The sequence below is a fragment of the Megachile rotundata genome, chromosome 10 (genome assembly GCF_050947335.1).
Source record: "Megachile rotundata isolate GNS110a chromosome 10, iyMegRotu1, whole genome shotgun sequence".
Taxonomy (NCBI): Eukaryota; Metazoa; Arthropoda; class Insecta; order Hymenoptera; family Megachilidae; genus Megachile; species Megachile rotundata.
Window position 1 is genome coordinate 13,383,085 of NC_134992.1, and position 12,090 is coordinate 13,395,174.

The 12,090-nt window shown below is 28.1% G+C and overlaps 4 protein-coding genes across 6 annotated transcripts; 1 reads left to right on the top strand and 3 right to left on the bottom strand.

Annotated features, from left to right (window-relative positions):
* Window positions 1-362: 362 nt before the first annotated feature.
* On the bottom strand, window positions 363-3,962 carry LOC100878750 (uncharacterized). Its single transcript, XM_012289788.2, has 5 exons — window positions 2,289-3,962; window positions 2,131-2,216; window positions 1,756-2,071; window positions 1,329-1,432; window positions 363-1,268 (listed from the first exon to the last, which is right to left on the bottom strand). The coding sequence occupies exons 1-5, from the start codon at window positions 3,484-3,486 to the stop codon at window positions 558-560; spliced, it is 2,415 nt and encodes an 804-aa protein (XP_012145178.2). The 5' UTR covers window positions 3,487-3,962; the 3' UTR covers window positions 363-557.
* A 68-nt stretch (window positions 3,963-4,030) lies between these two features.
* Window positions 4,031-5,106, bottom strand: LOC100878642 (Follicle cell protein 3C). The gene is made up of 4 exons (XM_012289789.2): window positions 4,892-5,106; window positions 4,485-4,760; window positions 4,313-4,384; window positions 4,031-4,244 (listed from the first exon to the last, which is right to left on the bottom strand). The coding sequence occupies exons 2-4, from the start codon at window positions 4,752-4,754 to the stop codon at window positions 4,134-4,136; spliced, it is 453 nt and encodes a 150-aa protein (XP_012145179.1). The 5' UTR covers window positions 4,755-4,760; window positions 4,892-5,106; the 3' UTR covers window positions 4,031-4,133.
* Window positions 5,046-6,967, bottom strand: LOC105661737 (uncharacterized). The gene is given in 5 exon segments (XM_012289791.2): window positions 5,046-5,928; window positions 6,004-6,171; window positions 6,267-6,385; window positions 6,466-6,689; window positions 6,817-6,967. Coding segments are annotated over 3 exon segments (1,050 nt in total). The 5' UTR covers window positions 6,376-6,385; window positions 6,466-6,689; window positions 6,817-6,967; the 3' UTR covers window positions 5,046-5,155.
* Window positions 6,968-7,383: 416 nt separating this feature from the next.
* On the top strand, window positions 7,384-10,703 carry Stt3B (catalytic subunit 3B of the oligosaccharyltransferase complex). Of its 3 annotated transcripts, none has more exons than XM_012289792.2 (7): window positions 7,384-7,814; window positions 7,975-8,673; window positions 8,740-9,050; window positions 9,127-9,667; window positions 9,775-10,236; window positions 10,322-10,412; window positions 10,520-10,703. In XM_012289792.2, exons 1-7 carry the CDS (start codon window positions 7,594-7,596, stop codon window positions 10,544-10,546), a joined length of 2,352 nt encoding a protein of 783 aa, XP_012145182.1. In that variant the 5' UTR covers window positions 7,384-7,593; the 3' UTR covers window positions 10,547-10,703. The 3 variants fall into 3 exon arrangements, with proteins under 3 accessions (XP_012145182.1, XP_076392666.1, XP_003705191.1); XM_076536551.1 differs by having other exon boundaries at window positions 10,526-10,703; XM_003705143.3 differs by having other exon boundaries at window positions 7,386-7,814; window positions 10,555-10,703.
* The last annotated feature ends 1,387 nt before the right edge of the window (window positions 10,704-12,090 follow it).

The window sequence follows — 12,090 nt, forward strand, 5'->3', positions numbered from 1 at the left end:
CATTATTTTACTGTATTTTGTGCAGGGCATTTACTACATCATTAGCAGTGCTTATTGTTCGTTTATTTCTTCTCACCGTGTATATGTATAACCATGAAGGCAGATGCAAGCTGTCACAAGGTCTGACACTTCTGTTTAAAAATTTCCCTAGGCTATCTAATTGCACAAACTGTCATCTAGTTATTATTTCCATCATTGAGTAGGCATGTTTATTTTTGATAACTCAATCGAGTAATATTGTGGCTATGTTTCGTTAAAATATAAACCAAAATTTATCGTAGGTTTATAAACATCAACAGAAATAAGAAAAAAGAAGGTTTATGTTGTGTTATAGTATTCATTTTGGAGGAAATTTCGTGCAGTAAGGGATAATTGATATTTATTTAAAGATGTCATAGTAGTACGATATGTTTACATCAATTTAAATAATCCTTAACGTATTTAAAAAATAGATTTTAACTATATTACAGTGCTAAGTAAATTTTTTTAAAAATATTTTCAGTTTTATTTAAAGTGACAGAACTAGTAATATAACTTCTATAGATTTATATGAATAATTATTGTTCATTAATACCATACAGTAGTTGTTTTAGAGATTCTTCGTTGATAGTCTGTAAATTATTTGTATCATTTTCAGTATTAGTAAAATTTTGTTCCATATTTGGATTAATCAAATTCATTTCTATTTCATGTGTTGTACACCTATAGTTATCATAAGATTTAAACATGTCCTGCTTTTGTGTAGGAGATGATACTCTTAAGTGCTCCATTTCAGTTGTGGGTGAAGACAATCCATTTTCAAGTGGAGACATTACCATTGAAAAGAAATGATTTGTATCATCCCTAAGTGGTTTTTCATTTTTTGAATATATTTTTTTAGTAGTTTCAACTGCTTTCTTATATATAGGACTATTAGGAATGTCTGATTTCCATATATTCCTTGGTTCTTCATTTTTTTCATTTATTCCAATGTACCCTTCAAATTTTTTATCTTTATTAGAAATATTTTGTGTTTTATCTATATCTGATTCTTTTGTTAAAAGATGCTGACCCTGAGGGTTTATTATTAATACATATTTGTTTTCTTCATTATTTGTAATATTTAGTATTGATGGATTTTTTTCTAAAACATTTTCTTGGAGATTTGTACATGGGTCATTGCTTATTTTTTGTGCATTTGATGGACATACAGATTGTTGATCTGTATTATTAGTTTGGCTTACATTTGTCATCTGCTGTACTGAACACTTATGGGTTCTTTGACTTACCTATAATAATGGATATTTTATGAAATTGTAAAGGCATTATTCTTTTCAATTATAACATACCTTGTATCTGAAACTTTTTCCACATGTTGTACATTTATAAGGCATTACACCTGTGTGAATTCTACGGTGAACTAAATATGAAACACGTTGACGGAAACATTTTCCTAAAAAATAGATATTATTGAGAAATTCGAAATTGCTCTATATTATTTTACTTCTGTTTTACTATCATTAATGTTATGTACCATCTTATTTGTTTCTTAAAATACATGTCATAGAAATGTATAGTTTGTGATCATAGTATTTAGTAGTATCCTAGTATAAGCTGTATTTATAAAAAATATATCAGTAACCACAGAATTGTTATACATACATTGCACAAATAGAACAATCCATGTTAAATTGTTAATGATAACTGAAAACAAAACATGCATTATTCTAAAGCTTCATAATGTTTTTCAGTAATGTCTATAGAAAATTAACATACCACAAGTTTCACATTCAAAAGGTTTCTCTCCAGTATGAATTCGTTCATGGTTATGTAAAGTAGATAATTCTTTAAATGATCTGCCACAGGTTGTACACATATGTGGTTTATCATCTTTGTGATATAGTCTATGTTTATGATATGACTGTTGAAAAGTGAATGTTTTGTTGCATATATTACATTTATAAGGCATTTCCCCTGAATGTAATCGTTTATGTTTTTTCAAAAAATACTTTGTTGTAAACATTTTACTGCATACATCACATTCCCATTGTTTTGCTTCATGAGTTTTTAAATGCTGCATTACATGTTGTTCCTAAAACGATAAATGCATTTTATTTATTTGAAAGCTAGTGAAAAATAAATTTCAATTACCTTTTTAAATTGTTTTCCACATGTAGGGCAACTATATTTATTTTCATTAAGTATGAATTCTATTTGTCCACCTTTAGTCAATGAACCTGAAATTATTCATTAGCCAATATCATTAAAATGTTGAATATGATGATCTAAATATAATATTAATAAATTACCCAAATTATATCCCATATGTGCTACTCTCATATGTATCATTAAACTACCCCTCATTTTAAATATCTTAGAACACAAGTGACAAGAATAGTTTTTCAACAAATTTTCAGGAACAATATTTAAATCTTTTTCATTAATCATATGTATTAATTGTTTATGTAAAATCAAAATATTATGATCAGGAAAATGAAATCCACATATGTTACAACGTTCTGTCTTTTCTTTCATTGATTCATTTTTATAAAGTCTTAATTCAGACAATATTTCCTGATTGTCAGGATTTTCATTCTGACTTTTATTACATGTGGTAGATGAATTATCTTGTATATTTTTATAATTGTTATATTTTTCTAGTGGTACATTAACACAAACTGATGTACTAGCTACAAATTTATTCATTGTTGTTGATTGTTCATTATAGTTGTATTCACTAGCACAAGGTTCTCCATTTTCTACAGATTTTCCCCTTTTGTCTAAATTTTCATTTATAGTCATTTGTTCTTCACAATTTTGATTCTGTATCCAATTTTTCATGGTTTGGGTATTTTCATGGTCTATTTCAGAATAATTTTGCATATAATTCACATGCTTTATATTATTATTACTGTAATACTGTGTAGCATAATTTAATTTTATTGTTTCTTGCAACATTTGTTGAGAGTCTTTTTCTGATTTTGATGTTTGTTTATTTTCATGAATTGTATTTATTTCTTCATTTTCAGAAATTTGATCTGATAGAAATGCAACTTGAGGTGCATGGTTTGGCGATGTATTCTGATTTTGAGGAAAAACTTTTGAGTTTAAGATTGGAACTTCAGTTTTTGTATTTTGTAAATTTTGTGAGAATTTTAAATTATTCTGAATATTAGTTTCTAATTTATTTGAATCTATAGTCTGTGTTTCTAATACATTCCAATCTTGAAAAGTAGTAGTATTTTGTTGATTATGTATTGCTGGTGACTCAATACTACTATTAACAACATTGATATGTTTTGGTAACTCTGTTATATTGTTACTGTTTAAATTAATAGCATGACTAAATAAATGAATAGTAAGTTTATCAATACCAAGCAATACTTCATTACACACAGGACACACAAGAGGTCGAGTTGCTACACTTATTAATCCTGCTCGCAATGCATCCAGTGTTAAAAAACCTGGTTGTGAGCACAAAGGACATGTCAAAAGTCGTGCACACATATTTCTTACCAATCTTTTATTTATAAAGTATTTTGCCAAGGTAGTAACTACCTATTTAATATAATTTTACATTACTTCTTTTTTATAAAGCACCATAATTTTCTAAATATTAATAGCAAAGAATTATATAAATGATAAATAATTTCATAATTTTTTTTATCTTAGTAAAAACGAAACTTTGGTAAAAGTTTAATGTTGCTCGTTAAAATAAAAGTGTACAAGGTACAACTTTGAAGCAACTAGTCAATTTAAATTTAACGTTGTCATCTATAATATTATTGGGGTTATGCTTGAACTTGACCTAATAGCACAAATTAAAGATCAAAATCATACCTCATATATTTATAGATAAAAAAAACTTAATAGAATAAAAGTTTTTTCTTTTTAACATGCACAAGATAGAATAAAGATTCACATATGAATATCTAATTATAGAATAAGGATTTTAGATATTTATCTGGGATTCTGTTGATTCTCTATAGAGTGTGTATAACGTTCTCTTAGTGCTATATTTAGATAAAGGGCGGGATATTTAAGAAGGAAGTTTAAGGGAAGTATAAAATATTTTATTAAATTAAAAAAACGTATAAAATTTGGTCATTAATCCATTACAGATAAAATAATGCTAAAATGAGATGACATTAATTTTAGTATAATGGGCATTTATATGGTACACCATTCTTGCAACAGTACTCTTTCCCAGTAGAAAGATTTGTATTAATCCATTCACTCTGACAATTCCGGATAAATAAATAAGCCTAGGATAAAAAATTACATATAATAATGAATAGAGTAAACTATTACAACATGATATAGTAAAACTTACTTTCTCTTTATAGCAGTTACGTTCTATTGAACTACATAATATTGTAGAACTATTTGGAAGATGTTTAATAATCTGTAATTACATTTAAATATGTTTCATGTTTCTTCATTTTAATCTAACATTTTAGAATACCTTAATTAGTAAAAACACACATGTGTATAAATGAACTCACAGTATCCAAACATTTATTAATGCAAAGTCTGTTTCCACTTTGAGTACATGGAAATGTTCCAGGTTGATCATAATTAAGAGCAGGATTTCCTATAGGTGGTTCTTTGCTATTTTTCTTGAACTGTTTACTTAAAAAAATTCCACAAACACAGCCAAGTGGCGTTTTAGTAGTTGAAACATTCAGAGTATTATTTAAATCTTGTGACTTAATTTGGTCATGTGCAGATACAGATGAAAAACAAACAATTAACAATAAAATCATTGAATACATTTTTATCTGTAAAAAATTCTTATTTTATTAATTTTATAAGTAACAAATTTGTATTATAAAGAATATACTGAAGATATAAAAAATTAGTTTCTGTATATAATTATAATATATAAAAAAAAAGATTTAAGTATACTTACATTGATTCGACTGAGCAAATGACTTGAATGAACTTAATGAAAGTTGGCAAGTTACTGCAGGTTTTGTTAAAGGTATACTGTTTTGATGTGTCAGCAACTGAACTGGGTTATGTACTTAATAAGCAATATTTCATAATACTGTAATATTGCAATCACATGTTGTATAAAATATTTGCTTTACTCTTTATTTGTATGGCACACATGTAAATGTGAAATTTACAGTATTTTAATTAATAGAATTATGGATAATAATACCACGAAGCATTATGAAATTGGTAACTTTTTAATGAGTTTTGCATTACCCTTTAAAACTATTTTTTCTCCATTTGCAATACAAATATATTCACATTTCATAATTTTTCTTATGGAAACAATCTCTACTTTTATTTCTATTGTATCTCCTGCATAACATGGTGCTGGAAATGTCAGATTTTGTTCCAGCACTAAGGTTCCTGGACCTGGTAACTTTGTACCAAGTACTCCTGATACTAAGCCATTAAGAAGTGCACCATGTACAAGATTATTTGAAGTTTCAACGTGTACTGGATTATGATCACCAGTTAATTCAGCAAAATTTAAAACATCGTTCTTTGTGATTGTTTTAAAAACTGATATTTTACTACCAGTATTTATATTATTTAAATTATTTGTTGAATTTGTTAAACCAGAAACTCCTGTACAATATCTTTTTAGCAATTTAAAAAATGGCTTTGACAACTTCATTTTATTTTTAGTATATTTATTTTTTCCAACATATGTTTCTTATGTACTTTTAGAATCTTCAGTATTATTATTCAATGCAGAATAATCATTTAAAAATATTGTTGCCAAGTTCTTAATACGATTACTTTCTTGTTTTGAAAGCTCAGATATTTTTTCAATATCTTCAGTTGTTATTTCATCTTTTGACTCAGGAGTAATTAAATATATTAAACTAGTAATTGTTGATAATACAGTGTCTTCATCTTGTGAAACAAGTAACGACGTTAGAAGTTTAATTCCTTGATTGCGTAAAATATACAATTTATTTATTGGATCTAAAAATATAATTTTTAAATATAATCATGGACACTTTCTCAAGGAATAATTCATCTGTCAAATAACTTACTTACCAACACATAAATTACAAATGCCACCTGCTGCAAAACGTACCAACTTGACATTATTTTCAGATAATGCGTAAAGGAATAAGTCAATTATTTGTAATTGTCTTATATATCCATAGTTAATAGGATCATAAGCAAAATTAGCAAGATTTGCTAAAACTTGTTCTTTTGCATCTACAGAAAATAACTTCTATTATTAGTTTTGTCAGCAGTACATAATTACATAACTATACAATGAATAATAACCTAACCCTTTTCATACAAGTTACCTTTAGATTTAGTGGTTTTATATTCCGTAGCTAACAATTTTAAAAATTCGTAACGACCGATAGGATTCTTTCCAGTACGTTTTATCAGTTGCTCCTTACTGGTAAACATGAGAAACTTTCTGAATGCAAATAATTGAAAACATTATATTATTATACACTTACATATATTAGTGCATTTGTATAATTCTATAATGCTTACCATTTACAAATCTGACATTATTGACAAAATTACAGTTCTTAATATATAAATTTAATTTTAACAAATTACAGTTACAACAATCTGATTCTCTTTGATAATTTCTTATGTTAAATAAAGTTAAATAACAATACTTTTAAACTTTATTATACAGCAACGCAAACAGACAGTGACGTATTTACGCTTAGATGAAGATGGTTTTCTCAGAGCCCACAAGATAACGACCTCTAAAAAACAATATATACATATAAATTTATATTATATAACAAATATAATTTAATATTTGGTAGTCGATATATCATTTTTATTTCTAAATTTATGACTATAATCAACTTTAGGTAAAATATTTCTCACTTTATTATTTAATTTATTTGAATTACAGTCAATACTGCCTGCTCAATATTCAAAGGAATATAATATGAAATGTTTCTTCTTCCTGTCCTTGTTTTTATAGGAATGTGGAAATTTGGGGATTTAGAAATCTAGTGATACAGAAAAATGAAAATGTGGGGATATAAGGATTTCAAAATTTAAACATCCAATGCATAATTCATATGCACGCATGTTTTGGTTTTATAGTAATAGATTGGGCTACTTGAAGCATAAATCCGCCAGTGCAAATAGGAAATATTTATCCCATTGCGTACTTTAAAAGCTGGTTGTTAACTAATGAACTGAATCCGGATATGACATTTGCAAGATAATTTTCAATGTATCGTGTGTAATTGTGTCTGTGTGGATCATAGTTTATAACTAGATATTATATTGGCATAAAATTAATTCTATTGGCGGATAAACTATTTCTGACTTTATATATTATAAATGAAACCAATCAGTAACTTGATATTCGTATTGATCTTAGTGTATGTTGAAGCGCATATTCGAACATACTATTCCTCTACCATATCGCATATGAAAGTATGAAACGTCGTTATGGAAGTCATGGTTAACACGTAGCCGGTGTTCAACGTGTCTTAGACTCCTAGCCTAAGCATAGTGATTTGGAAATTTGTTGCGGGCCGCTTGATTTGCAACGTATCGAATATAAACAAACGCTAATATGTTCATATCAAATATCTATTAATACGTGAGGGAAACATTTATTGCAACATTCATAAATATAAAGGAAATATGTTGCCAAATAGATCATCGACGACAAATATCAAAAAAGATATGTTTCCTGATAAGAAATCAACTTCGAAGCAAATGAAAACTTCCACGTTAACAAACGCTGCTGGTCTCAGTTCTCTTATTACTTTTACTGTTTTGCTACTTGCTTGGATCTCAGGATTTGCCTCACGGTTATTTGCGGTGATACGTTTCGAAAGTATCATACATGAATTCGATCCGTGGTACGTATTTTTATATATTATCGTTATCCACGTGATTATCGATAATTCGATTCTATTACTTTTTAGTGAAAAAAAATTTGATTTTCATTGAGATAAATAAGCTTTATTTCAAAAATAATATATAAATAGTTTTGAAATAAAATATTTTTATGTAATTTAGGTTTAACTACAGAGCAACAGCGTACATGGTACAACATGGATTCTACAATTTTTTAAATTGGTTTGATGAAAGAGCATGGTATCCATTGGGTCGTATTGTGGGTGGAACTGTTTATCCAGGATTAATGATCACATCTGGATCAATACATTACATATTACATTCTTTAAATATCCCAGTACACATAAGAGATATTTGTGTATTCCTAGCTCCAATTTTTAGTGGCCTTACTGCCATTTCTACGTACTTATTAACAAAAGAAATATGGAGTGCTGGAGCTGGCTTGTTTGCAGCATGCTTCATTGCAATTGTACCTGGTTACATTTCAAGATCCGTAGCAGGAAGTTATGATAATGAAGGCATTGCTATTTTTGCTTTACAAATAACATATTATCTATGGGTTAAATCAGTTAAAACTGGCTCTATCTTCTGGGCTTCTATGACTGCTCTATCATATTTTTATATGGTATCGGCATGGGGTGGTTATGTTTTTATTATTAATCTCATTCCATTCCACGTTTTTGCATTGCTGGTTATGAATCGATTTAGTAACCGTCTTTTCACAAGTTACACTACATTTTACATTTTGGGACTTCTACTAAGTATGCAAATACCATTTGTTGGTTTTCAACCAATAAGAACATCAGAACATATGGCTGCAGGAGGAGTATTTGGTCTGCTAATTTTTGTAGCAGCTCTCAGGTATGTTAACTTGTTCATAATATTTGTGTATAAAATATATGAATACATATTTTTGTCTCATCATAGATATTTGAGAACTGTACTTACCAAGTCTGAAATGAAATATTTTGGAGGAGTTGTCGCAGTTACAGCCGGTGTTCTTTTAGTTGTTTTGATTTGTTTAACCTATGCTGGTGTTGTTGCTCCTTGGAGTGGAAGATTTTATTCGTTATGGGATACTGGCTATGCAAAAATTCACATTCCAATAATTGCATCTGTTTCTGAACATCAACCTACAACATGGTTTAGCTTTTTCTTTGACTTACACATTCTTGTTACAACATTTCCTGTTGGTCTGTGGTATTGTATTAAGCATATTAACGATGAACGCGTTTTTGGTAAGATTTCACAACAAAATCATTTGTTACTTAGTATTGTTTAAATATATTACTAATGATTATTATTGTTTTACAGTTATATTATATGCTATAAGTGCTGTTTATTTTGCCGGAGTAATGGTTAGGCTTATGCTCACTTTAACCCCTGTAGTTTGTATGCTTGCTGGAGTAGCTTTCAGTGACCTTCTAGAATTGTTCTTTAAAGAAGAAGATAGTGAAAGAAATGATCGAAGTAGTAATGGCAGTGAAGAAGAAAGTGAGGAAGAAAGAGAAAGGAGTCCTGGTAGAGCATTATATGATAAAGCTGGCAAACTCCGTAGAATGAAACATGAACGACCTAGAGGCAACGGCGATGGATTGGGTATTAATCTCCGAAATGGTGTTGTCATTGGAGCATTTATGTTGATGACAATGTTTACTTTGCATTGTACTTGGATTACAAGTAATGCATATTCTAGTCCTTCAATTGTTTTGGCATCATATAGCAATGATGGTGGTAGAGCTACACTTGATGACTTTAGAGAAGCTTATTATTGGTTAGCACAAAATACACCAATTGATGCTAGAGTTATGAGTTGGTGGGATTACGGTTATCAAATTGCTGGAATGGCTAACAGGTATAAATTCTTAATAAAATATTCGAATATATCAATGTAACATTGAATGTTAGGTATAATAATGTTCTTTGTAAAATAGAAATAAGCTTTTTTTTTTTCTAATATAGAACTACTCTCGTGGACAATAATACTTGGAATAATTCACATATAGCTCTGGTTGGAAAAGCAATGAGCTCAAATGAAAGTGCTGCTTATGAAATTATGACATCATTAGATGTAAACTATGTATTAGTTATTTTTGGAGGAATGATTGGATATTCAGGAGATGATGTTAACAAGTTCCTTTGGATGGTACGAATTGCCGAGGGTGAATATCCACAAGATATTCGGGAAAGTGATTATTTCACTGAAAAAGGAGAATTTCGTGTGGATTCCGAAGGTTCACCTACTCTTTTAAATTCATTAATGTATAAATTATGTTATTATCGATTTGGAGAAGTAAAGATCGATTATCGATCGCCCTTTGGTTACGATCGTACACGTAATGCAGAAATAGGAAATAAAAATTTCCAATTAACATATTTGGAAGAAGCTTATACAACCGAACATTGGCTTGTTCGAATTTACAGGTAATTCTGGGAATCAAAAGATAATAAAATGAACACATACACGTGTACAATATATATATTTTATTTATATTAAAATTAATTTCAGGGTGAAAAAACCAAGTGAGTTTAATAGACCTAGTATTCCGATATCTAAACGAGTTGTGGCACGTAATGCCAATTCGTATATTAGTAAAAAGGTGAGAGTTTTAATTAATTTATTTGACATGAAATACATTTTTTTTTATCATTGATCGTATCGTTTCACATTTTTCAAAATATTACATCGTGTAATGTTGAAATGTAGTTGAAGTTGTGGGGGGTTGTACATTAATGTTTCAGACTTCACGTCGTAAGAAAGGTTATATAAAAGGCCGGCCAACCGTTGTTAAAGGACAGAAACCTCAACGAAGAACTACGTAACAAACATTTATTATCTAATTCATAATAATTTTCAAATACAACTTTTATAATAAAAAAAAATTACCGTCCCTTGGGTCTACTACACAAACTATACCTCAAACTAAGAATTTAATATCATTAAAAATCGAATCAATTGAAAAATTAAATAAAAGAAGTTTACAGCATTTGAGGCAATTAGAACAAAAATCGTTTTACAAGTATAATCCACGCAGAATAACATATTATTTCACTTATATTACACTTCTTGCTGGCTTCTCTAACATCATTATATATTATCGTTTAGATATAATTTCTATATAGCTGCAATATGTGATGCACTGCTATAACAAGATCATCTTATTTTTAAACCAGAAAATAACATTCTTGTTTTAAATTCTTTTGTACTTAATTAGTCTTCAGCTTATTCATTTTTGTATTGCCCACATTATTCTTTTGCTTACAAACACATGATGAGAATAAGTAATGATATTTCTGCTATATCTGTATAATGCACACCAAACTTCAATAAGTAATGTTCATTAGTTAAAGTGGATATAAACAGCTATCAATATCAGGCAGATGAACTTGGAGGGATTGAATACGTGTTATGTATACAAAGTTTGTTGTATACTGCCTTGATAAATATTTATAAAACAAATATGACAGATTAAAATTTTATTTGTTTTCTGTACAAAATTGAAGAACAATGATCAAGAACTTTGAATATGTTATGTGTTTTTCAACTTCATAATCTTTTAAATAGTTTATTCATTTTTATTAAATACACTTTATATTTACTACCATAATTCAAGCTTTATATGTTGTAATCTATGTTAATCATTTGTTATTATGAAGTATATTATTTTTTTATGATGTTTATATGACATGAATTGGGTACTATTTTTAGCATATGTGTATGTTTGAAAGTTCAGAAAATTATAGTTAAAACAATGTTAAATATATAAAGTAGTTATGTATATATTCCATTGTGTATATTTCATTATCAAGAGACTAAAGAAAAAAATATAAAAAAGTTGTAATACATACCTTTGAAGATATTACTCTACCTTCTATATGAAATTATAAAAAAAAATATAACAGTAAATAGGTTACATGTTACAACTTTTCATATAAGTTTATTTAAATTCTACATATTAATACCTCAAAGTAACTAGTTTTTTAGTTACGAATTATCTTAATTAATAGTCGAAATTTATTTAAGAAAGATAAAACCTTTAAATCAACAGGTGGTTTTTAATGATATATTTCGTGAATAGGTTATAATCTTTTAAATGTCAAAATCAGCTGATCGGTGGTAACAATTTTTCAAGGTTATTAAGTTTAGGGACGACTTCAGTCCATTTATTGATTAAAAATAATATACTAATATTTAAGAATAGAATTGATAAATTACATTCTTAATAAGGACTATATTACACGAAAAATATAGATCGGTTAAAAAGTATAGTACAATAT

Bases quoted from the DNA above. Each gene is read 5' to 3' on its own strand.
- LOC100878642 (XM_012289789.2), bottom strand. From the start codon at position 4,754: ATGTATTCAATGATTTTATTGTTAATTGTTTGTTTTTCATCTGTATCT. The intron at 4,385-4,484 runs GTGAGTTCATTT...ATGTAATTACAG, and splicing joins TTAATAAATGTTTGGATACT to ATTATTAAACATCTTCCAAA. The intron at 4,245-4,312 runs GTAAGTTTTACT...TTTTTATCCTAG, and splicing joins GTAACTGCTATAAAGAGAAA to GCTTATTTATTTATCCGGAA.
- Stt3B (XM_003705143.3), top strand. From the start codon at position 7,594: ATGTTGCCAAATAGATCATCGACGACAAATATCAAAAAAGATATGTTT. The intron at 7,815-7,974 runs GTACGTATTTTT...TATGTAATTTAG, and splicing joins ATACATGAATTCGATCCGTG to GTTTAACTACAGAGCAACAG. The intron at 8,674-8,739 runs GTATGTTAACTT...GTCTCATCATAG, and splicing joins ATTTTTGTAGCAGCTCTCAG to ATATTTGAGAACTGTACTTA.
- LOC100878750 (XM_012289788.2), bottom strand. From the start codon at position 3,486: ATGTGTGCACGACTTTTGACATGTCCTTTGTGCTCACAACCAGGTTTT. The intron at 2,072-2,130 runs GTAATTGAAATT...TTATCGTTTTAG, and splicing joins GTGGAAAACAATTTAAAAAG to GAACAACATGTAATGCAGCA. The intron at 1,269-1,328 runs GTATGTTATAAT...CCATTATTATAG, and splicing joins GAAAAAGTTTCAGATACAAG to GTAAGTCAAAGAACCCATAA.